Below are 26,553 nucleotides of genomic sequence, written 5' to 3' on the forward strand. Positions count from 1 at the left end.
ATTTAATCTCTCTGCCATTTCCTTATTCCCCATTATAATTTCTCCTGTCTGCCTCTATGGGACCCACATTTACTTTTGCTAATCTCTTCCTTTTTACATACTTGCAGAAGCTCTTACAATCATCTTATATTTCTTGCCAATTTACTCTATTTTCCTCCCTCTATCAATTTCTTGGTCATCTGTTGCTGATTTCTAAAACCCTCCCAAACCTCAGGCTTACTACTCTTTTGGCAACAATGCAAGCCTCTTCATTTAATCTAATACTATCCTTAACTTCTCTAGTTAGCCATAGTTGGAGTTAAAATGACACATCTGGCATGGGTACTTAGTAAAAAGTCAAGCCTCTATGCTAGATCCAGACATCTAAATCCTAGGCCAGACATGTCTGCGGGGCACTGTTGATGGTTGATCAGCCAGCTTGGCTCCATATAGAACCTGGAGCAGTAGAGTTCCCCTTCTGCTTCAGATAACCAATGTCTAATAGGCAGGATGGCCCTGGCTAGACAAACAGCAGAAGGATTACCAGTGCTAATAGCAGGGGTAACTCCAGCACTACCCCTGTATGCGCCTGGGGGCTCCATACCTTGGCTCTGCTAGCCTGCATCTAATCTCATGTCGGGGTGCTGCTGTACAAGGCGGGAAAGCATGCATTCCATTAGGTTTACACACATGTATTTCTCACCAGCTTGATTTGGAAACTCAAGACAAATAATAGGTTTCTGCATGTGGTGGATGCAGCTGATTAAAATAGACATAAGGTAATTTATGGATCAGCTCATTTGCAGAGCGTCTAACACAATTGATTTATTCAATTATTAGTGACAGCATATGTGAGACAAAAGTAAACGTTAGCAATTGACAGGAGCCAAAATTGGAAAGGCTGTGTATTTGTACTTTTGTATCGTCAGCCATGGCTTGGTGGCAGCTCACTTGCATTGAAGTCAGAAGGCTCAAGACCTACTCCAGAGACAAGCACAAAATCTAGGCTGACACTTAACAATATAGCACTTGCAGTACTGAAGGAGGGCTGCACTGTCAGAGTTGCAGTCTTTCAAATGAGATTAAATTGAGGTTTCGGCTTCCCTCTCAGGTGGGTGTAAAAGATCCCACGGGACTATTTCAAAGCGCAGGGGAGTTCTTCCCGTGTCCTGGCCAATATTTATCCCTCAACCTGAAAGGGTTGTGGAGGCAGGAACCCTCACAACATTCAAGAAGCATTTGGATGAGCACTTGAAATGCCATAGCATACAAGGCTACGGACCAAATGCTGGAATATGGGATTAGAGTAGACAGGGCTGATGGCCGGCGCGGACACGATGGGCCGAAGGGCCTCTATCCGTGCTGTATAACTCTATGACTCTAACCAATATCACAAAGATTACCTGGTCATTATTACACTGCTGTGTGCATATTGGCTTCTATGCTTCCTACAAGTGACACTTCAAAAAGTATTTCATTGGCTGTAAAGCACTTTGGGACGTCCTGAAAGGAGCTATATAAATTCAATTCTTTCCTTCTTGAAGGTAGGGGAAAGGGTGGATTACATAAATAACAAGGCAGTTAAGTGTTTAGTTCTTTCTATACTGCCAACAGTTCGTGGCAACACGTGCTACTAGTTGGGTGTGGGGATATAATTCTAAATAGTTTTCAGATTAATTCCACATCAACTGTCTTGTTCCCTAGGGGTAACCAGCCAGAGTTCCTCAGCCTGATACTATCCAATGATTCCTGCTGGAAAGTGTGTACATAGATAATATAAGGGCAGGATCAGATTTACATCCAACAGCCTTCAATCAAATACTCTCGTTAAGACATATCTACTGACGTTAACAATGGCCATAAGACCAGAGGAGGGAAAAGTGCCAAGTAAGGAGTCAACACCTTCAGGGGAGGCAGATGGGATAAACAGCAAAAAAAATCTGGAATTTGCAAAAGTACGTACCATAGGGTTTTCCACTTATAAAATCTATTGTTGAACTGTATCATCCTCAGCTCATCCTAAGCCATATTCATTTAACTCATTTTGTCTTGGTCAGGATGGCTAGTTTGTGCTGGAATTGTGATAGACTCCCAAGACCACAATTCATCTATATTGCCCAGAAGTTAAGTTCTGGGCAGGTTCCTCTAGCACTGAAGCATACTGTAACTCTGCACTTTACTATCCTTCCTTTTGCAATTTTGGGCAACTTGTCCTAGCCCTCATTCCTACAAGATTTATTTTGTTCTAGCAACCCAATAATCCTGAAGGAACAGAAGGAGGGGTGGGGGGGAACATCAGATCACATTTCTGTTTTATAAATTCTATACCTATGAATTATTTCCCCCTTGATGCAACCGACAGGAGGATGGAAAGCTGGGAAATTTCATGTATTTAGCAGGTTTCCTATCCTTAATGAAGAAAGGAAGACTGGACATTCTACATAAGCTGCTGTCTTCATTCCCTTGCTTATAAGCAGATTACAAAATTGCTAAGATGTTGGCTGCAAGACAATGTTTCTGCAAGTTTTATAACCTAGATCAAGTGTGGTGTGTTTCAGGGATATTAGCCTCATAATATGTGGACCTAATTTAATTTATAGAACTGGGAAAAAAGTATAATCCAGCTGTAGCACATTCTGGTGAATGCCTGTGCCATAAAAACTATTATTCCTGGACAGAAATAGATTTTTCACCTGTACTCCACTCCTTCAGCACTTTTCACAATTGTTTCTGTACCTGAATTAAGACAAAACCAGTAGCGATTGGGAGGGATGTCCTGCTGGATCCATCCTCAGTGCAAAGAAGCTTCTTTCCAGTGGTACTACAAATCCTCAATCCCACTCACCTCCATTCATGAATTAGAACTTTTTCATTAAACAGCACTTGAAGAAATGTTGAAGTTTATAATTTAGATACTTCAGGTATCACTAGTAGGATGGATACAGAAGTGCATCAACTGTGTCCCCATCCTTCATGGCTGAGCCCAAATCATCAGGAGGTGGGGGGGGGGGGGCGCTAAACAGGACTCAAACAACTGAACAGGAATCATGGCTGACCTCTATTCTTCCCCCCCCCCCCTACCCACTCCAATCCAGAGAACACAGGCCAATTGTAGTGCCCCTACTGCTGATATGACTGGCATCAACTACAAAGCAAGAGGCCAGTGCTTCTCATTCTCTCCACAAATCCAAAAGCCATAGGCTCTTTCAGAAGGTACATGGTTCCATGGGTGTCACAACCCTATCGTACCTTACCGAAGGGGCCATTTTCGTGTTTTCCCAAAACCATCGGCAAGCTATTTGGCCACATAGGACAGGAGTGTCCAAACGCACAGCCATCAAAGCCCAGGCAACTCGGTCCAAGAACTTATCTACCTTACTTGCTGGTTTCTTATTTGAATTTTATGGGCCTGTTTTCAGCTCTGTTACCTCACTGATAGATAAAACCAGAGTCAGAATACCAAGATGAGTTAGGATCAGCAACTTGAGATACATGCAAATTAATGGGAACATGAATTTAAACTCTACACATGGCCCACATGGCTTCATAGTCATACCTATGCAGCCCACAAAGATAAAGCTTGGAGACTGCTGAATTAGGGCATCACAGCCGTCATGATCCTTAGCAGACAGCCACACACATATACCTTCTAGTCAAGAACCACCAGAAATTCTAGCTTTATCCGTCTTTGCCCTACCTAGCCCAGGAATGCCACAGCCAACTGCAGCATCCAAACGGAGGTCAGCAAACTCAATGCCAAGACCTACTGGCTCAAGTTACATGCTGCCTTTGCCAACCAAGACACTTGAAAGTGCAGGTTTAAAAGGAATCGACTTGATGAAAAGATGTTGGCAAATATTTTGTTTAGGGAGAAAGAAAAATCAGCTGTCAGTAACAATTTTAATGTGATATTAATTTTTTTATATCCAAGTAAAAATGTTTGCCAAAGCACTTGCTAAGTAGTCACTGCCCCTTTAAACAGGGTGACTGCAGAAGATTCACTGCATAAATGAAGCATTCTAAAGAAAGATGATGGGAATTTTCAACCATTTTTTATTCAATCAACTTATACATACTTGAAATTATGTAAGAGAAGACAAAATTCCTTAAACTACATATAAACTTAATATTGGTGCTTTAGTAATCAAGTCACACACAAAAATGAAATAAGTCCAGTTTAATTGTGTTTCTACAACCGCATATTTCCATGAAGCATCTGCATTGCAGGATACAATAGCTTTTGGGGGGAGGGGTGGAGGAGTGTCCTCTCATTAAACTATTACAACCATTGCAGAAATGAAAGTTCTACTTAGCCCTCCCAAAAATCCCTAGGTTGAAGCAATATTGATCAAAAACATTTTATTTCACCTGCTTGCATTTTTCAGCGTATTAAAAGTAACTGCAAGTGGACTTTCGTCTAATTTCACATTTTTATACAAAAGCTACACAGTGTTACACTTCAGAATACAATTAAATCTATTATGAATTAATGCTCTACACAATTACTTCAGTTTTTAAAAATCAAGAACGGCTATAGCATTGCCACTATAATTTAACACTAACAAGACTATGTTAAAAGGACTATCATTTACTGGTCTACTCTACTTCAAAGCAAGCTACGTCAGTACCATTACGGAGATTTAAAAAATAATAAAAAAAAGTTAACAGGCAAGGCTAGAGTTTTTAATAAGTTCCATCTCTTGATCCAATCTTGAGCATTCTTCAAAAGTAAGCAGCCATTTCCAAATCCATTCTCTTGGATACTCTTCGACCAAAAGGACCAGAACATAAAGTTTACTTTGACTGTTCCCATAGGAAACTCAGCTTTTTGTTAGTGTGTCAGGCACTTTCTGAGATACTAGCCCACCCCTCGAGCCCTCTCAGCAATTCTACAGGCCAATCACAATGCAAGTTCATTCAGACAGTACAACTGCAGAAAGAAAAGAAAAACATTATTTAACCACAATGAAAAGTCAACAGAAGATTAAAATGTCCTTTTAGTCAAATCACATGGTAATTATGCCTAAAGATGCAAGTTCATATTGTAATGGTGTAGCAATGGTGCAAAGTTAGTTAATATAGTTAATAACTCCCCACCTTTTAAATTATGTCCTTACCTATTATGCAGGTTATATTTACAAGTCTGTATCAAACCAGGCCAGCTGATTACTGTCACCTGGGGGAAGCCCATCCATCAAGTCCTGGGCGTGTCCAAGGTCTGGCAGCCCATCGACAGGGTACTCAGCACCAGGGTGGTGACCACCCATATCATGCTCCATCATCGGGTCAATACCCATGGTGTCCTGTCCATATCCGCCTGAGTGGTAAGAACGAAAGCTAGGATCTATATTCATGGAATAATGGTAGGGCGAGCAAAAAAGGGAAATGGGTTAAGTGGGGGAGGGTAGAAGGGGGAATAAAAGCATAATGAGAACAAATGTGAGGCAATAAAAAAGCAGCAACTATCAAAGTGTGAGAAAACATTTCATATCCTCCAGCTTCTAGCAGCTCTGCCAAGTTAAAAAGCATGAAAGGCCAAGGCTACATTCATTACTCAACAGTTACTCCATTGTTCCAAACAGAACGGTCTTTTCTTTTCTAAAGTGGCTGCACAGACACAAAGCACATTGTTGTCAGCAGCATACCAGTGATTCAGTAAACCAAATGAGCTATATACAGTGGAGGCATGCAAGGTGAACTATTCAAAGACTGACAATTACTCTTACAAATGTAAATTTGAAAACTTATGGTAACGAGAATTGTAGAAAAAGTCAGTTCCTTTGGTTAAGTCAGTAACCTCATGCAATTACAGTCATTTCCGAAACCACATTAGTTCAAGTTCCAGACATTGCAGATTTAATATGAGGTTAGGAATCCATATTTGTGAAGATTAAAACTTTTATTGAAAAAAAAATCAGTGACTTTCAACAAAGACAAAACCATCTGATCCTCATGTTCACCCATATAATTCTGCGGTCTAAATACGGTAAAACACAAAATTTATTCACTCAGCATGTTTCATAGGGCCTTGGACCAAGGATTAGTCAAAAAAACCTTAATGCATTTAAGTGCTATATTCTGCAAATTTTGGAAATGATATTTTAAAAAAGGTGACTTTAAATAGAGGTTTCTAATGCAAGACTGCTAGTCTTTCAAATTCCAGTTTACTTAAATTGCTCCATTTATATTCTGCTAACAGATTATGTGTACCCTTTCTTTTTCACATTTTTCTCTAGTTTATCTTTTTTTTGATCCTCCTCCCTTAAATGTCCATTTGTCAGCCGAACTCAGTCACTGTTCAGTTCTGCCCTTCAATGTATTAAAATTATTTTCCTTTGATATCCTGCTCCACAGCATTTCTCTAATTTGGCCCCATCTCCCACAATTTAGTACATTGAAAGGCAATGCCCCAGCCTACTGGAATCATGGATCACAAATCTTCTATTCTGGCAACACTCACCAAGACATGAGGCTGGCAACAATTTCTAAAAGGTTGCTTAAAAAAACTGGTCTTGTTCAAACAAAGCCATAATACTTATTTTAAAGAATGCATTGCGATTCTGTTGATAATTATGGATTGCCACTCTCCCCAATAGCAAAAAAAATTAAAAAGCAATAAATGCAATCTGACCAATCAATACTGAATGCTTGGCTTTTAATACTATACAATACTTCAGTCAGTAACTCTAGCCACATAATTTTGTGGTCTAAATACTGTAAAACACAAAATTTATTCACTCAGCGTGTTTCATAGGGCCTTGGACCAAGGTTTAGTCAAAAAAGCCTTCATGCATTTAAGTGCTATATCCTGCAAAATAAGGGTAAATTTTGTACGGCTCCACTCCCAGGATGTAACCTTGCTAGAGACCAGCGCTAGTTAGAAACGCCAGACTACAATGTTGTAGCTTCCATCTCCTACCATGCTCATCACTAGCAAGGCTCTGCATTGGGAGTGAAGCCTCAGTTACCCTCAGTGTGGCTCTTGATCAGCCACTGTTTCCCAGGCGTGGCAGCAATTTTAATTTTTAAATCGGCAGCCTGAGTGAGGTGCCAGCGTTCTACCATTACCCTCCTGTCTGGATGCAGGATTAATCCAAATATAGCAAATTTACACAAACACAAGATTTATCTTCAATGCTGAATTACAGGCCATATGAATTAGATTCATAACTTTCCTTTTTTCTCCTGAAGTAGTTAAGATAATCAGGCATGTCATACCAATTCAATAATTGGACCATAGCAATTTCCATTTCTCAACCATTTAAATACGAACATTTCTAGTTATTCTTTCTGGAACGAAACTACACATCAAAGAAACACCAATTGCTGGGATAAAGTAAACGTACCGTCCGGACGGTATCCAAGAGGTTCACCTTGGCCTCCCATGTCAATTCCAAGATCTCCTGTCTGTTTAAAGCAAAGTTTTGAAAAAGTCAATTATATTTGCTATTTCAGAATATCCCTCCCCAAGCATTTATGTGCACTTTCTCCTACAGCATATTAGCATACGATGAGAAAATCTTAAATACAGACATTAACTTTCAATTGAAATACTGAAACAAAGCTAAATAATTCTTTAGACAATTAGTGTATGTGTGCAGTTTGCCCCAATAAGCTTACCTCATTCCACGCCATAGGCTCAGTTCTGAACAGTGAGCTCGTAAGCTCAACGGACAGACGTTTTTTATAATCCTGCGGTTTGTCTTCAGACATACGGAACAGTACTGCTGCAGCATAGGTAGCTATATAAACACATGTCGGACTTTATTATTATTTATACTTTTATTCCATTTTACATATTCAACACAAGCCAAGTGTCAGTACCAAAAATATCTAAACCCACACTCGCTCTTGGGAACAATCTGAACAAACACAGAAATCAGGGACAACGTGCAACTTGTGTAGTAGGGAACAGCCAAAAATAAAAAGCAAGTCAGACACCCAATTTGGACCATAAAAAACAAATATGTTGGTAGGTCATTGCCTTGGGCTTGGAGTGAAGTGCATCACCCAAAGTTTTAATTCAATGCCATTACCAGTTTAGCCTATTGATGGTCACCTTGTTCTATGATCATTAACTGCATCATTCCAAGATTAAATGGCCTGAAATCTGGTATGTTCCATCTAGGCACTTTGCACCCCTCCCACTAAGATAACAAATGCCCATTAAATTTGTGGGATTCTTGGCACTTTTACAGAACAGACTGATGCAACAGCAGTCAATCTAGATGGGTTCAGTAACAGGTTCCAATCATTCTCTCTCAGACAGGCTTTTTGCAGACATCAACTGCCAAGTTTCAAGTGTTATTTCACTATACTCACCAACACCTTCGTTTCTAGAGTGCAGCAGTTCAGTCAGAGGAGCTGTAGCCCCTTCAGCCTCAATAGCCTCGGCTGCTTCCTTGTCCTGAGCCAATTCACACAGTACACCAGCAGCCACCCGTTGGATATTCTCAATCGGAGAGTACAGTAGCTACAAGAGAAAAGCTCATAACTTAAGTCCAAGTGGGTTTTAAATTTTGTTAGAAAGCTCTATTCTACCTAGCATTGTAATTAAGTTAGAAGTCATTTAAATGAGGATCTAATTTACAGGCAATTTGATTACCATTCCCTAAATATGCATGATTAATTGTCAAGTTAGTCACAACTTTCATTTTTGTAGATGCACCTGACTATTCAAATGTGGCAGAAAATGACGACATCAGAAACAATTTCTCGCTACAAAGATGCTGCCAGCAAGCCTAGAAGCAATTTCTTACGATATCTATGACTCTTTCCCAGAGATATGAGCATGCAACTTGTGACTGCCAAGTTACACATAATAGGCTGAGCGCGCTGTGTGTTTTTTAAAAAAAACACTAGAAAAGCATAGATTTCGGGGTTAGGGAAAATGAAGGGTCATGCATACAAGCATAGAACTTGATTAGATGCCAGGGTGTTTTTCTTTCTGCAAAGTATTGTTGATACTTGAAATAAGTAACTGGCTCATCTGGTGAATGCAGATTTGCTGCAATAATTCAAAAAAAGAGCTGGAGTTCCTTATTGTGGCTAATATTGTGTACAAAAGGGAGGTGGGATGTTGTGTACGTACCTCATGGTCACTCATCTGAACCTGCTTTGATCGCCTTTCATTTCATGACTGTTGGTGGGGAGGAACACTGGGGCTCATGATGCTTAGCTGCATCATGGGTGTTTGGGACAGGCTTGATGGAACAGCCAGTCTTTTTCCATCCATAACCCTGAGTACTGATGCACAATTTGAAGACGGATACAAAATTTAAGATAAATATATTTAACATGTCGGCTGCCCTAAGGTTCAGCAAGTTTATCCATACATAGCTAAGCCACAGACCAGGGAAGTCATGGGTTCAATCCTAAGTCTGTGCTGAATTAGTTGATGGCAGCCAGGCAGCTATCTGGGTTAGGAAAGGGGGAAGTAATGGCCAAGGTACTCAACTCCAGATTGCTCTGCAGCAACACTTACTGGAAAGGGCTCTAGGGAGTTGGGCATCAACTGAAGACAAGATCAGGTTCAGTTCTGCATGGTTTCCACCCCCTCCCCAAAAGTTCACATATGAATACCAAAATGGCGACTTGGGCAAAGCGGTAGAGGACGGCGCCATCTGCTGACCCTTAATCCAGTGACGGGTTCAAATTTTGAGGAGAGTAAGGTAAGGAAGAAAATATTTTTTTTAATTACCTGAACAAACAGTGGAATGGTATTAAGTCCTCTAATAACAATCCTGTTGTGAACATCACGTGCAAGAATATGAAGGGCCCCAGTGCAGCCTTCCACAATCTCTTCCATTCGTACTCCCTCCTACCAAACAAAAGAACAGATTTTACATGCAGATTCTACTTCTATTTTTGGAATAAATCATTAAACATATTCCAGGATAATCTTACCACAAACTGCTGCTGTGTGCCTCCCATTGATGTGCGGCGCTGGGTGTCTTGGTGCGCTCTAACCAATAGTTGAACCAACCTTGGAATGGCACCTTGCTCACGAAGTGGGGCATGGTTAGCTGGACACAAGGCCAGGTTCCGGATGAGACCAACAGTAGCCTAAAGAGAGACCAGCCAGGGAATCTATTAAGTTCACCAACATACTTAAGTGTGCACACTCAGATTTGATCGTCTCATAAACCCTTCAGTATTAATGTAATGATACAAAAGCAGTATTGTTTCAAGCACCAGCAGATATCTCTAAAAGGGCTTTTAGGTACAGCAGTGTTATTTTCCGTCCCTAGCTGAAATGATGGAATAAATTTGACTGCTGTGGATTGTAATAAAGGTTTAATTTTTATTATGGAGCATACGATGGAAATTGGTCGCCCATATTACGTGAACTACATTCTGAAGAATCTCAGCCAAAGCCATGTTTGAAATTATGGATTTTTTTTTGCAATAAAAGCACATTTAAAAAAGTTAAAATGGAAAAACCTTCTATAACATGGGGAAAATTTGCTAAAGAACCGATACATCCAGCCCCTTCCAGTCTGAGTAAATACACTGAACCATGTAGGTTTCAATTCATGCTTTGCTTGGTCATCTGATCTTGCTGGGCTAAGTGTAGGGGCCCTATAATTGGTTTCAGAATCTGCAGGTTAGAGAAACGCTTAAAGGACTGGGACCACCACTCACGATTCCTAACGAGCGATCCTTGCTGCACAGGCACAAGTAAACGCAAGATAAGGAAAGGATCAGACTCTGTTATAAACTCCTCTGCAGGTCAGATAGTCCAATACTTGCTGTCCTTACAGGTGAAAAGCAATTGTTGGAACGTATTACATAACGTCTGCTAGTGCCTAACAGTACCCCAATACAAAATCATTGCTTGCTGCAGGAGGGACAAGAAAAAAAATCTGCATATCTACTGACAAGTAGTAGTCTTTGATGAAGTGGAAAAGTTTCACACAACAAAAATTAATAAGTAAGCTACTTAATCGACTTGTAACAAATACAAAGCCTAAAAATCCATTTTCTTTTTAAGGGGAAAAAAGGAGGGGGCAGGGGTTGCTGAAGTAGCATATCCAACTTAAAGCAGCAAACGCTGATTGAGAACTGCAGTCCTTCATTCATACCATTCAATATTTTAAATTCAAAGTTCTAGGACATTACCTTAATCAGAGGCCAGTGAGATGGAGGATGCAGGAGTTTAACCACTACAGGCAGTCCGTAGTGGAGGCGTACAGCATTTTGTGCCATCTCTGCATCTTGATGCCTGCTTGTCAAATGACGAAGGGCACAAATGGCAGGTTCAGTGATGTCTTCTCTGTCACCAGCTCTGAGGACAGTGCGCACCAAAGCCTCAATACCACCAACCTGGCAGACCATCATCTTGTTCTTGTAGTTATTACATGTCAGGTTAGAAAGGATACCCGCTGCGCATGTCACAACATTAATATCATCTGATCCCAGGAGCTGGACAAGAGTTCCTAAGAGACCTTCCATTCCCTCCTAAAAGCAGAAAGCAAAGCAGTATTAAAAAGTTCGTAAAATAATTTAGCCTGACTTTAGTATTTTTGAATCATTACATAAAAAAACCAAAACTGATCCAAGCAGAGGATGCCAATATACTAAGCCAGTTCCTATATATAGGATCACCAATCCAATCATAACCAGTTGTTATCTAGTTTTAATGCTCTGAACAGCATGGCCAATCCCCTGGACAACAGCACATTTTAGAAATCTAATCACTTGTGCAAAAAAATGCATTAATACACAGCCTTTTTAAAAGCAGTCAACCAGTTTAAAGAATTGCGATTAGGCTACATAATCTGTACTTAACACAGTGAATTCTCATGTTTAGTTTATTTCCTTCCCCCATCCCTATACAAATTGTTACCTGCTTAGTAGCAGCATCTGACAGATTTCTCAGAGTCCAGAGACAGTTCTGAACAAGTCGCTGACTTGGGTCTGTAAGGTGCAGTCCAAGGGCCTGCATACCACCTGAAAAGTAGCGGAAAATAGTTTACAAGTTGGCCACCTGCCTGAAATCAACAGGAACAACTCTAGAAAGGCTGAAGCACTCACCAGCTTCCACTATTGCAGGTTTGTTACTGGAGCAAACAGACAGCACTTTGAGTACACGGCTGGTGGTCCACAACAATTTCTCATAAGTATAGGTCCTCATGATGTTCACAAGTGCCTGGGGCCCTCCACTCGCCAGAATAATCAGCTTTAGAACAAAAAGTCCTTTTAGTACAAGTGAGGCTAACAGAGCTCGTTGTGTTTTTAATTTTTTTTAATAAAACACTTACTTTGCTTTCTTGGTTACCATACGCCAATATCTGAAGGCAATCTGTTGTAATGGCCAGAAATTTGACATTGGTCTTGTTTAGCAAGGCAACCATTTTCTGCAGCCCACCAGCCAGACGCACTGCCATCTTAGCTCCTTCCTGGTGCAGCAACAGGTTATGAAGGGTTGTTATGGCATAGAACAGAACAGAATCCACTGGAGACCTACAAAATTATATGATTCAGTCTGTTATATCTAATTAAATGCTGTGAAATCAAGTGTGAAGAAAATCTTGGATTCAACTATTAAAGTATTTAAAAACACCCTAGGGGAAAAAAAAATCTTCCGTAAATCTCTATTTTCCTAGTGAAGGCTCAACTCATCATAAAACAAAGATATCAAACATAATTCTAAAAATCAGCCACGTGGAGGTACAGATTAAACAAACTAATGCTCTGATTTCCTCCCTGATGCAGCAGCACCTGACCTCTGCTCTGCACTTCATCAAGTGGAGAATCCCAGGCAGAAACCTGCGTCCCACCATTTCCACAGCACAGTACAATGAAGTTGCAAAATGTAATAAGCACTGTTAACAAGTTTAGAATCATCACCCATGAGGAATAGAGAAACTTTGCAAACACAGTAAACCAAGAACTCAAAACTGGGAAATCTTTCAATATAAACTGGCACTATCATAGTCAAAAGTCTTAATACCCACCCAAGCATTTTCACCAGGGCAGGGATGCCTCCAGATTTGAAGATTGCAAGCAACCCTTCACGATGGTGAGACAGGTTATGTAGAGTTCCAGCAGTGCAGCGCGCGGTCTCCACATCATTGGTATTCTGCATGGTACGGACAATAGCAGATACCATCTGAGGAGAACGCATAATGGCATGGCGAGAGGCTTCTTTTTTTGACAGCTGATGAACCATCACAGCAGCTTTGTTTACAACAACCTGAAACAGAAGTGGGGAGGGGTGGAAAGAACAAAAAAATCAATACGCATACAACAGACCTGAGGGGCCACGGTTGTAAGCTTTACATACCCATTATAGCTAATTAAAGAAGTTTATAAAATAGTAGCAGTCTTAGCCTCTAAATTACAATTACTTTAGTCAATAAATCCAGTGGCTGTGCAAAGACCATCTAGCCCTTAAGGACATGCTGAATATACTCAAAAAGAGCCAAATACCCAGTATAAGACTTCCCTAGTCAACAAGAGAGCTCAACGCAAATTTTAAGTTTCTGAATCAAGGTTTTTTTTTTGGGAGGGGTGTGAGAGGAGAGAAGAAGGAAAAGAGGAGAAGCTTAACTTAACTTTCTAGCAAGGCAATTTGAGAGGCTGCCTGGTCCTCCTTCAGAAATTTAGATAACGAAGGGGCTCTTCAGCCCAACTGCAAAGAATTGGAAGATAATGGTTCATATAGAATTTTGCTTCAGACCACTGCCCATATCTGTCCATCAATACCAGAGAACACAGGAACATGATGCTCTCCCTCTCCTGTTCCCTCACCAGATTAAAGCCCTCTTGCACTTAGCATTTATAAAGTAGCCAATTTTTGTGTCCAATAATCTGGCAACCATCAGAATTGGACAATAACATTTTTCCGAAATTAACTTTTTTATTGCAAAGGACATGGGAAAGTTGAAAATCTTCATAACAGGGATCGCTGGTCTAGAAAAATGTTTGCAAGATCACATAAATGTTAGCATGATCCTAAGTTACTCGAGACATCCCAAAGTAAATTGAAAAAGTTCAAGTGAGCATATTCCTACCCCAAAATGAACAAGATCTCAAGAGTCTTAGTGTCCTTGTATCAGTATAATGCATGGACTTTATGATTATATTTCCCCAATATAAATACCATCCTTCCGCTGAACTCTGCTAGGAAACAGCCTCTTGCATACCATGGGTTAGATACTTGCTGGGTCCTTTGCAAGGATCAAACATCAACCTGCCACTGAGGATAACTGGTAATATCGTGCACTAAGCAGACAAAAGTTGTGTGGGATCTCAGGCCAACTGCAAAAACAAAAACTTCTCAAAACTAAAAAGAAAACTGCATTAGGAAGTGCAGTGTCCTTATATGGCAGACACCTGAATCTCAACTTCAGATTTGTTCCAACAAAAATTGAAGACTGAAAGAAAAGCTTGCAATCTAGAAATTAAATATTTTAAATACAAATTCAGAAAATTTTGCACGATGTTTAATATTAAAATACCAAGCCATCAGTAAAAGAACCAAAGCGTATGGCAAAAACAGTTTTCAAAGGTCCACATCAGTTAACTGGTCTGTTCTCTCCACAAATGCTACCTGACCTAATGAGTGTTTCCAGCATTGTCTTTTTAAAAAAAAATATACAATTAGAACAATGTCAACCTGCTAATTATTTAGATTGAAAAACTTTGCCACAATGACAAACTATGATCACTGAGTCTGAAATCATGTAATTTTTATTAAAAATTCCTCTACCTGGTCCTCATCATTGAGCAGTTTTGTCAGTTCTGGGATAGCACGGGTAGCCAGTTCTGCATCATCCTGATAGTTGATTAGGTTAACAACAGCATGCTTCAGCATCTGTGATGGTTCAGCCAAGCGCTGCACATTGGTTGGGTGAGCTGCATCAAACTGTGTTGACGGAATCTGCATGCCTTCATCTAGTGTTTCAGGAAACATGGCAGCACGAACCCGCTGGGCTCGTGTCATAGCATACTGTCCATCAATATCTAATAAGCAGGATAAAATAATTGGGAAAGAAATGAAAATCAAATGCAGATAAATAAAAATCGCCAATATAACTGTCTATTCATGAATGTTACTGTAGTCAAGACTATTTTTAGACTGCAATAGTGAATGAAAACTATCAAGGGTGGAATCATTCCTCTACATATATAAACCAGAGAAAAATCAACCAGCATCATGGAGATTTTGCAGCACAAGGCTATTGACTAATAGTAAACTGGAATATATTAGTAGAGTCCAAATACAGAGTTGATATAAAAACAGTTGATATAAAACATAAAAAGCATTTAAAAATCAGACACTTACCAGTTACTTGCTCTGGTGTGAAGGACTGGGAGAAACCTTGCTCCCACTCGTATAGCACCTGACTGGTATCCACTTCCTCTTCTTCTGGATTACCCTTCCCACTCAGTGAAGGGGCTGTAGTTGTGGCTCCAGAGTGAATACCCGAATCTAAGTACGACTGCTGCTGCCAGTGACTGACCTGGGCTTTACGATCTGGCTCCATGGCCATGTCCAGTTCCATCAAATCAGCTGTTGCCCAGGGGGGAGAAAAAGGGAGACAAAAATTGAGCTTTTAAGATGCATTAATTTATTCGACAGCATGCAGTCCCTGCTTCTTACCTATCCGATCATAGTCGGAGCATCTCCAACAATGGCGTCTCTTCCTACCGCACTATTACCTCCAGAGTCAACCAAGGATCTGTCCTTGGCCCTCTCTTGACCTAGTCAACATGCTGTCCCTTGGAGGCATTATCCGCAAATGCAAAGTGAGCTTCCACATCCACATGTACACTGACGACATGCAGCTCTACCTCTCCAATACCTCTCTCAACTCTTCCACTGCCTGTGTTGTCAGACTGCTTGTCTGATATCAGTCCTGAATAAGCCACAATTTCCTCCAGTTCAACACTGGGAAGATTGAAACCATTGTTTTTGGCCCCTGCCACAAACTCCGTGCACTTGCTACCAATTCAATCCCCCTCCCCGGCCATTGTCTCGAGCTGAACCAGACTGCTCACAAGCTTGGCATTCTATTCAATCCTGATCTGAGCTTCCTAGCCCATATATTCAGTCACAAAGGCCACCTACTTCAACCTCCGTAGCATCGCCCATCTCCGCTCCTGCCTCGGTCCGTTGGCTGAACAATCATCCATGCCTTGATCACAGACTTAACTTTCCAAAGCTCTCCTCGCCAGCCTCCCATTTTGTACCCTCCATAAAATTCAGCTCACCCGAAACTCTGTTGCACGTATCCCCATCCTGCACACCCATCACTTCTCTCCTTGCTGACCAACAGTAGTCTCAGTCCTCCACAGTCTCCAATTTAAAATTCTCAACCTGATGAGCCTTGTCCCTCCCTATTTGTGTAACCTCCTCCAGCCCGACAACCCTCTCTGCAAACTCTGTTGCTCTGCCTCTGGTCTTTTGTGCACACCCCCTCCTTTTGCTCCACCATTAATGGCCATGCTTTGGAATGACCACCCTCTCCTCCTTTAAGGCCCTCCTTAAAACCACCTGACACAGCTTTTCTCTGGTTATGGCTCGGTAAATTTCCTTGGGATGTTTTTCTACATTAAAGGCACAATATAAATGCAAGATTTTCTGATTTTTTTCTATTTTGGAAAATGGGGCATTAAAGAGATTAAACTGCTGTACCTCTTCTCATTTGAAATCTATCCACACCACTTTCCCTGGACAAACTGCTTCCAAATCTTCAAATGACATCACTAAAGCTGGTACTAAAAGGGACACCGTAGCTAAGCACCTCACTGCATGGCGAACTAACTGTGGTACATTGTAATACTCTCCCAAGTGAATATAATTAGCAGTCCCATGAAATAGGTAGAGATAGTACCATATATAAAAAAGTGAATCTACTGCTCCTGCCCCAAATGCCTCGCCACAGGCTCGTGGTTTGAAAAGACTGCATGTGCACACAACCAGAGCAATACTACAAAATTCCGAGCAGGAATACTGACCGATATTTACTGGGAGTGCACAGGCGAGCACTGTTGCAGGGGATCCTGCTGAATTTACTTGGAAATATATTGATGTTCCTTCATCGTCGCTGGGTCAAAATCCTGGAACTCCCTTCCTAACAGCACTGTGGGAGAACCATCACTACACGGACTGCAGCGGTTCAAGGCGTCGGCTCACCACCACCTTCTCAAGGGCAATCAGGGTGGGCAATAAATGCTGGCCTTGCCAGCGACGCCCGCATCCCATGAACGAATAAAAAAAAATTTAACAACGCGACTTCTATCATCTCTTTATTCCATTCCTTCCTGGCTGGCAGCCAGGCGGGAAACCTCATTGGGTCTCAATTTAATCAATAACAGAAACTTTTAACATTTGAGAAAAATAAAATTTGGCAGTGTTACTTTTGGCTGTGTAGCACTTGCTACCTTGCCAGGATCAGTATTCTTAATGTGGGTGGGGTGCACAAACTGAAGCAACATTTCTGCCTACAATCTGACCCTGTTTCCCAGGCAGCACATGGCACTCTCACACACCCCAGGCTGTATTAGTCTCCAGCAGATCAGCCTATATCAGCCTAAAATTAACAAGTACTCACTGGAGGGTACATTAAGCAATAGAAGTGATCACTTTATGTGCACTAATATGCATACGTAAACCTCATTTTGATTTCATTGTGGATGTGTCAAGACCTATGGAAATTTTTTTTTTAATTTGTTCAAGTGTTGGGGGCATCGTGGCAAGGCCAGCATTTATTGCCCATCCCTAATTGCCCTTGAGAAGATGGTGGTGAGCTGCCTTCTTCAACCGCTGCAGTCCATGTGGTGAAGGTTCTCCCACAGTGCTGTTAGGAAAGGAGTTCCAGGATTTTGACCCAGCGACGATGAAGGAACAGCGATATATTCCCAAGTCGGGATGGTGTGTGACTTGGAGGGGTAGGTGCAGGTGGTAGTGTTTCCATGTGCCTGCTGCCCTTGTCCTTGTAGGTGGTAGAGGTCACGGGTTTGGGAGATGCTGTCGAAGAGGCCTTGGCGAGTTGCTGCAGTGCATCCTGTGGATGGTACACACTGCAGCCACGGTGGGCCGATGGTGGAGGGAGTGAATGTTTAGGGTGGTGGATGGGGTGCCAATCAAGCAGGCTGCTTTGACCTGGATGGTGTCGAGCTTCTTGTGTTGTTGGAGTTGCACTCATGCAGGCAAGTGGAGAGTATTCCATCACACTCCTGACCTGTGCCTTGTAGATGGTAGAAAGGCTTTGGGGAGTCAGGGGGTGAGTCACTTGCTGTAGAATACCCAGCCTCTGACCTGCTCTTATTGCCACAGTATTTATGTGGGTGGTCCAGTTAAGTTTCTGGTCAACGGTGACCCCCCCCCCCCCCCCCCAGGATGTTGATGGTGGGGGATTTGGGAATGGTAATGCTGTTGGAAGATGGTCATTGCCTGGCACTTGTCTGGCATGAATGTTACTTGCCACTTATCAGCCCAAGCCTGGATGTTGTCCAGGTCTTACTGCATGCGGGCACGGACTGCTTCATTATCTGAGGGGTTGCGAATGGAACTGAGCACTCAGCAATCATCAGTGTACATCCCCATTTCTGACCTTGTGATGGAGGGAAGGTCATTGATGAAGCAGCTGAAGATGGTTGGGCCTAGGACACTGCCCTGAGGAACTCCTGCAGCAATGTCCTGGGGCTGAGATGATTGGCCTCCAACAACCACTACCATCTTCCTTTGTGCTAGGTATGACTCCAGCCACTGGAGAGTTTTCCCCCCGATTTCCATTGACTTCAATTTTACTAGGGCTCCTTGGTGCCACACTCGGTCAAATACTGCCTTGATATCAAGGACAGTCACTCTCACCTCACCTCTGGAATTCAGCTCTTTTGTCCACGTTTGGACCAAGGCTGTAATGAGGTCTGGAGCAGAGGGGTCCTGGCAGAACCCAAACTGAGCACCGGTGAGCAGGTTATTGGTGAGTAAGTGCCGCTTGACAGCACTGTTGATGACACCTTCCATCACTTTGCTGATGATTGAGAGTAGACTGATGGGGCGGTAATTAGCCGGATTGAATTTAACCTGTTTTGTGTGGACAGGACTTCCTGGGCAATTTTCCATTGTCGGGTAGATGCCAGTGTTGTAGCTGTACTGGAACAGCTTGGCTAGAGGGACGGTTAGTTCTGGAGCAGAAGTCTTTAGCACTACAGCCGGGATATTGTCAGGGTCCGTAGCATTTGCTGTACCCAGTACCCTCAGCCATTTCTTGATATCACGTGGAGTGAATCGAACTGGCTGAAGACTGGCTTCTGTGATGGTGGCGATATCGGGAGGAGGCCGAGATAGATCATCCACTCGGCACTTCTGGCTGAAGATGGTTGCAAACGCTTCAACCTCGTCTTTTGCACTCACGTGCTGGGCTCCGCCATCATTGAGGATGGGGATGCTTACAGAGCCTCCACCTCCTGTTAGTTGTTTAATTGTCCACCACCATTCACGACTGGGTGTGGCAGGACTGCAGAGCTTTGATCTGATCCGGTGGTTGTGGAATCGCTTAGTTCTGTCTATAGCATGTTGTTTCCCCTCTTTAGCATGCATGTAGTTCTGTGTTGTAGCTTCATGAAGTTGGCACCTCATTTTTAGGTACGCCTGGTGCTGCTCCTGGCATGCTCTTCTACAGTCCTCATTGAACCAGGGTTGATCCCCTGGCTTGTTGGTGATGGTAGAGTGAGGAATATGCCAGGCCATGAGGTTACAGATTGTGCTGGAATACAATTCTGTTGCTGCTGATGGCCCACAGCGCCTCATGGATGCCCAGTTTTGAGCTGCTAGATCTGCTCTGAATCTATCCCATTTAGCACGGTGATAGTGCCACACAACACGCTGGCTGATGTCCTCAGTGCGAAGACGGGACTTCATCTCCACAAGGACTGTGCGGTGGTCACTCCTACCAATACTGTCATGGACAGATGCATCTGCGACAGTAGTGGTGCTACCGAGCCACTCTTGGCGATGGACATTGAAATCCCCCACCCAGAGTACATTCTGCACCCTTGCTACCCTCAGTGCTTCCCCCAAGTGGTGCTCAACATGGAGGAGGACTGATTCATCAGCTGAGGGAGGGCGGTAGGTGATAATCAGCATGAGGTTTCCATGCCCATGTTTGACCTGATGCCATGAGATTTCATGGGGTCCGGAGTCAATGTTGAGGACTCCCAGGGCCATTCCCTCCTGACTGTACATCACTGTACCGCCACCTTTGGTGGGGATAGTGATGGAAGAGTCTGGGATGTTGGCTGAAAGGTATGATTCTGTGAGTATGGCTATGTCAGGCTGTTGCTTGACTAATCTGTGGGACAGCTCTCCCAATTTTGGCACAAGTCCCCAGATGTTAGTGAGGAGAACTTTGCAGGGTCGACTGGGCTTGGTTTGCCTTTATCATGTCCGGTGCCTAGTGGTCCGATGCCGGCTGGTCCGTCCAGTTTTATTTTTATTATGACTTTTTGTAGCGAGATTGTACAACTGAGTGGCTTGCTAGGCCATTTCATAGGGCGATTAAGAATCAACCACATTGCTGAGAGTCTGGAGTCACATTTAGGCCAGACCAGGTAAGAACTGCAGGTTTCCTTCCCTAAAGGACATTAGTGAACCAGGTGGGTTTTTACGACAGTCCAGTCGTTTCATGGCCACCATTACTGATCGTTTTTTTTAACTCCAGATTTTATTTTATTAATTGAATTTACATTCCCCAGCTGCCATGGCGTGATTTGAACTCATGACTCCGGATTACTAGTCCAGTAACATAACCACTATGCTACCATACCCTAAACAATAGATATGCTAAGCATCTAGGGACAGATGAGCTGCTGAGGGAGCAGGTGCTTAAAAGTTGTACCTGAAGTAGTCATCTCTTCAGTTCAATTCAGTCTTAACGGTTGTTTAATCTCCAATACCTGAAATAAATAGAAAACAATAGATTAAACTTAAACAAAATACTAAAATTGTGAACTCTAAGCACAGCTAGGATTCTTGGAGTAGACAAGCACATCAACAATGATAATTGGAGACAAACCCAAAATCACTTTAGGATACTATTCCATATCACCACCTTTTTTGCTTTATAAAAGTTATAACTGAGGAAAAATTCAGGGAATCATTGTTCACTATTTTATACACCATATTTGTATAAAGTTGCATTAGCAGCATTGCACATGCTGGGTTCTGCACATTATATTTTGATACAAGTATATCAAAACCTGCCAATTCCACACACTATCTACAAGACTATACATTGGGCAAAATACCAAACTTGATTACTACTACATGCTTATTTTAATCTCAAGTATACAATGGAGCCTCATAATGGGTCTACAATGTGTTCTTCAAAACTACTTTAATGTGAATTTGATGGTTGGGTTAAAGCTATGATACACTGCAGCATTAATAATACATTGCTGAATGTACATTTTTATTAATGTAGCATGAATTTAATAAAACAAAGCTCTTGGTTACACAAGATATGTTCTGGGGGAAAACTAGTGTAGTCTCAATGAACATTTATGCAACTTATGAAACAAATTTAGAATGCAATACAGTTCAAGACTCCAACAAGGCAACTGAAATACACAACAGACTCAAGAACCAAGTGATGAACTTCTAGCAAAATGCTAAACTAGTCACCCAGCACTGATGGATCCCACATATACTAAATAAATTCTATATCATTTCTATTTGGTCTTCAAATATCTAACAAACCAGTGTTGCCCTGGTCTTACACTAATGCAAAAAGAATTTATGGATGTTTCTATTCCCATCAATTCCTGTTGATCAAATTTACAATTATTTTAAAATTTGTAAATTCAACTTAAATGTAGCAGTACAACTACCAGAGGGTGACATAAAACCCAAGTACTTGCATTTCAGCTGTATCTCAAATATAAAATGGGAGTCATAAGCCAGAGGTAGCCACAAAAATGGCTGCTGATGGACTTTATGGCTCCTGCCTGTCTCCATACAGGCAAAAAAAGCTATTTTCACTCCCATTCGCGTACAGATCGCCACTGCCTCTTTCTTCTCTTCTCGCCAATAAAAGGTTAGCTCCAGCGAAGTCCAGAGTGCACTGTCAATACAAATGTGTTTATGACAACACTCCCAACAATTTAGTTTCCCTAAAGGGGAAAAGTTAAGTAGTTTTACCTGCCTACTTCCATTACCAACCTGTACCACGGTAAAACAAATATGGACTATATTTCAGCACGAGCTTTGAAGTATAAAACCTGCCAAATTACACAATCTCAACATAGGTTTCAAGTTCAGAAGCACTGTAATATTACTATATATTTTTCTTTTGCTGTATCACATGCCAAAGGAGGATACAGCTGAAAGCAGTCTCACAAATTTCACTGTGGTCATGTTAGGAACATGTTCAAACTGATGTCTCCATGACCTTGGTTGTTGACAGATGGCATGATTCTAACATCACGGTACTCTCCAGCCTTTGGAGATGTTTAAGTGGTGACTATTTCTCAACTCTTCCACCCAAAAGTGTTCAAAATTATGGTTTGTTGGATGGAATACCTAATCAAAAACACAGTCAGCTTATTATTATACCTTGTCAAAGTGGAGATGTGATAATTAGTTTCTTTTGCCTTAATTGAAAGTAGTCACTTCAGGGACACAAGCTATCTCCACTACAGGAGCACTCTGCTTCACTTCATGACTTAATCTTGCAGAAGGAATATACCTTTTCATGGGTTGTTCAAACATAACCAAGCAAAATTCTCTGAGTAAAAAGTCAACTGTTTTTGTCTTAAACATAACTCTCTTTACATGGTCAATTCTTAATAAAACAAAATTCATGCTTCCCCTTCAACAAGCAGGCCAACAGTGATTGTCTGATTATAGAACCACAAACATAACAGCGACAGAAGAAACTTGGCGTCAGCTATTTCAACAGTTACAACTCCTCCCGGGACATCATTATTTACTAGTATAGGTAATTGTTAGGCTCCAGAATTTGAAACAGTGCATGGGACGATAAGTCAGCTATATCTCAATTTAAAAAAATAGACTGACCTGGATTCATTTAAGAGGCGGTCAGACTGTCATGTTAATTTTAAAATGGAGCCAAAGAAGTGTTCAGCTCAGCAAGCCGGAAAGTAGGGTTTGTGGCAGTGGCAAGAGTTCTAGAGGCCATGGGGAGGAGGGGGGTTAGGACCTAATAACAGGCAATTGCACTTTAATAAGGTGCTTGAACTGCTCAAAATAGTTGGCGTAATTAATACGGTTTAAGCAGCACCTTTGTAATGGATGCCTATGGCAATGGCAATGGCTAGCGGCATTTGCCCTATAACCTGGAACGGTGCAAGTGGTGTGGACTGTACTTAATCCCTCAGGAGGGTTATTCACCTAGATTCAAAGAACCAAGAGTCATATACTTACAACACTAGTAAGTAGGTAACATGTAGCACGTGCTCAGATTTCAATATTTATCAATATGCACATGGGTCACATACTGATCTGCTGTCACCCCCTCAAACGCTTCCTTTTTCTCTTTAGAAGCTGTTAACTCCAAGGGTGGCAGCAGCCTCCAAACCCACCCATTTCGTCCAAGCAACTGCTTTCATGAGTGCCTATGCAGCAAACATCAGCAGGCTACATAATCAGAGAGGCACATTCTTCATGTGCACTTTTCAGAAAGGTTCACTGGATAGTGATCCAAAATAGAAACCTGGCTGTTTTCCCCTTTATCTGGTCCAGAAAATGGTAGGGCTAGGCATGCCACCAGCTGGAATCATAACTAAGTAGAGACTGGGAAACAATCCTGAATGCCTCCTGGTTCTTGTATAGCTCAGCAAGACACTGATGTATTTACCCACCAAGCCACTGGGGAAACTTACTGATCTGTATTCAATCGGCATTAAACCTAAGTCGCTCATTGAGAAAGTGGTTAAATACAGTAACCTGTAACATGTATAAATGTTTACAATTTAAGACTCATTATTTCAACCATTCCAAAACAGTGGCAAAAGCTGGAAATGCATGGCACGCCCACCAGCACCGGGGGTGGGGGGAAGCTAGGAGAGGAAGGCAGACCGTTCAGTTGTGAGAATGGGTCTCCAACCGAAACGTTAACCTATCTTTGCGTCTTTATCTGTATGTCCAGTATATTTTATTTTCGTATCAGTGGGCAGAAACGCTACTACCCTAGAACAGCTATTTATTCTAGCAATACTGTCAAAAATGACTAGCCGTGAGGTATTAACTTTCTGCAGCAAGCAGAGCCATTTCTATAGTTATCCTTCTGCCAACTCCTATGGCCAGAGAAGAAAACCCATTTTTCCCACTGGGTTATCTTGGCCAACACATATCTTATTGGAATGAGTAAATCAATGGCAACAGCACATTTCGGTTGAAACTGACTGTCATTATGTCACTCAAACCTTTCCCATTACTATGGTGTTGTGACAATGACATTAAATTATTCCGCTCAAGCTTATTGACCAAAAGATTATGGGCCTTCACAGTGGAGCTAGTTCATAGGAGGACCAATTCATACTTGCTTTTAATCTATTGAAAGTTTTGCAAGGTCTTGTCACACTATTTCACTCACAAAAAGGAGCTAGTTTTAAGCTGTAAAGTACGTAGACTTATATTTACCTTTCAGTCCTCTCAAAGCTAGATAGTGCAATGGCATTATTCCATTAATTAAACTTAGTAGTCAGTGGATGTTTTCTCCCATGTGACTTACACCCAGATAAGTCCTCCAAACTCTGTCCCAGAAGTTTGTTTTAAATGTGTTATTTGTTTTCTGGTATATTTTTCCGAAGGGGGTGCCAACTCTTTTTTTCCTCTCCCCCCACCCCTCCCCCAACTTTTCAGGTCAAGGCTGCCTTCTTTTCCTCAGTTTCCATCATTAAGCTGGGAAACCAGTTCAGCTGTTAAAGCATTCATTGTACAGACAGCAAAAACACCATTTTCAAAACAGAACTGCTGGTTTCCTACCACTGAGCTGGGAAACCAATGAAAAGGCAGCAGAAGACTGAGGGACTTGAAAAGAGAGAGATTAGAGGTAGTACAGAGCTTTACACTAAGGGCAAAGGGGTTGGGGGACAGGAGACTGAAGAGGAGGAAGGGGAAAGAACCAGAAAAACAAAGTCAGCAACACAGACAGCAGAAACAAGACAGCATATTCTGCAACTTACAGAAGTAGGCCATTTAGCCCCTCGAGCCTGTTCCATCATTCAATTAGATCTTGGATGATCTGTATCATAACTCCATCTACCCGACTTGGTTCCATAACCTCTAATACCCTTGCCTAACAAAAATCCATCAATCTCAGTTTTGAAATTTTCAACTGACTTAGTCTCAACACCTTTTTGGGGGAAGAGAGTTCCAGATTTTGATTTACTTCAGGTGATCCACTAGTTACAAAATAAATTTGAGAGTGTGTTAATTTGCCCTACTGAGACCCAGGCTGCAATGTAAAAGTAGCTTCAATTTTACTTAAATTTTGCAGCATTGTTCTCACAAAAGAAACCACAACTACAGTTAACTTGTCTCTTCTCTTTCAGATACCCTTTTCCAAAAATCCATAAGGATTACACTGAATTGCCCCAGTATCAAACAGAAAAGCCAATTTACATGTCCCCCCCCAACCCCGACCCTTTTATTTTTAAAAAAGGGGCACAATTAATAAACGAACTTAACAATAATAATCTTTCAAAAAAGGAAACTTATAAAACTAAATCATAACATTGGTGGTATCTACAAGACACCTCCATTCCTCGCAGTGCCCACCAGTCACGGAAGGCCTCAAGCATACCGGCGGACACCGCATGCTCCCTCTTCAGGGAAGACCGTGGAAGAGAGGCAGGCTCACAGTCCTATCGGGTATTTCTACCAATTTCTGTTTTTATTGCATCCATTCCATCCTCTTATAATTAGCTGTAATCAGCCATTCCCAAAGAAGCAACTCCAGTTGAAGGCAAGCAAACTAACTTCTTCCGCCACTCTGCTTTTTATGCAGAACAGATGAGCACTTAACAAGCCAAGGCACATCAGCAGGGTAGGAGTTAAAGCCCAACAAAAGCTCAACAGGAAATGAATACAAATATTCATTAACCATGGGACTTGCTGATGTCTGACTCTGAGCAGGACAAAGGAACACGTTAAATAGTGATTAACAAGGATGTCCTGGAGGCCCATCACTTCACACCACATTTTAACTAACACACAGACCAGCAGCCTGACACCAGCCTCAGACACATCAACCTGGCACTGTTAAAACTCATTTATGAAACAATTAGATCCTTCAGGGACTGTATAGAAAGAACATAAAAAACAGAATTTTCTGGATTTAAAGATAAGGATGTGGGACCAGAATATCTCGTATTTCAAAACTTCAGCTTTTAAACTGCCTGTATACTGTTACACCTGTGCAAATGCAGCCAACTCCCAATGTGTATTTTCGTGGCTCTACATTTTGGCAATCCGTTTAGGAGCGCTGATTTTAGCCATGTAAACACTGACGTTGCTTTCCCATAAAAGCACCAAATGTAAAATCACCTACAGAATAGAAAGGTCCCAGGTCTACGTGGAGTTCAGTGATCTGA

The 26,553-nt window shown here is 41.8% G+C and overlaps 1 protein-coding gene across 3 annotated transcripts in view; it reads right to left on the bottom strand.

Annotated features, from left to right (window-relative positions):
• Window positions 1-4,141: 4,141 nt before the first annotated feature.
• ctnnb1 (catenin (cadherin-associated protein), beta 1) overlaps window positions 4,142-26,553 on the bottom strand; it is a 39,351-nt gene continuing 16,939 nt past the window's right edge. For 2 of the 3 annotated variants that reach the window (XM_068001819.1, XM_068001820.1), the window contains exons 2-16: window positions 20,835-20,892; window positions 15,272-15,499; window positions 14,696-14,949; window positions 12,939-13,177; window positions 12,243-12,444; window positions 12,016-12,160; window positions 11,828-11,931; window positions 11,101-11,439; window positions 9,886-10,044; window positions 9,680-9,799; window positions 8,302-8,452; window positions 7,600-7,721; window positions 7,326-7,386; window positions 5,097-5,323; window positions 4,142-4,909 (exon numbers count right to left, since the gene is read on the bottom strand). In XM_068001819.1, the coding sequence (XP_067857920.1) occupies window positions 5,115-5,323; window positions 7,326-7,386; window positions 7,600-7,721; window positions 8,302-8,452; window positions 9,680-9,799; window positions 9,886-10,044; window positions 11,101-11,439; window positions 11,828-11,931; window positions 12,016-12,160; window positions 12,243-12,444; window positions 12,939-13,177; window positions 14,696-14,949; window positions 15,272-15,499; window positions 20,835-20,847 (2,346 nt within the window). In that variant the 5' untranslated portion in view covers window positions 20,848-20,892 and the 3' untranslated portion in view covers window positions 4,142-4,909; window positions 5,097-5,114. The remainder of the gene's footprint in view (window positions 4,910-5,096; window positions 5,324-7,325; window positions 7,387-7,599; window positions 7,722-8,301; window positions 8,453-9,679; window positions 9,800-9,885; window positions 10,045-11,100; window positions 11,440-11,827; window positions 11,932-12,015; window positions 12,161-12,242; window positions 12,445-12,938; window positions 13,178-14,695; window positions 14,950-15,271; window positions 15,500-20,834; window positions 20,893-26,553) is intronic. The other variant, XM_068001821.1, reaches the window with a different exon arrangement.

The sequence above is a fragment of the Heptranchias perlo genome, chromosome 2 (genome assembly GCF_035084215.1).
Source record: "Heptranchias perlo isolate sHepPer1 chromosome 2, sHepPer1.hap1, whole genome shotgun sequence".
In the NCBI taxonomy this organism is placed as follows: Eukaryota; Metazoa; Chordata; class Chondrichthyes; order Hexanchiformes; family Hexanchidae; genus Heptranchias; species Heptranchias perlo.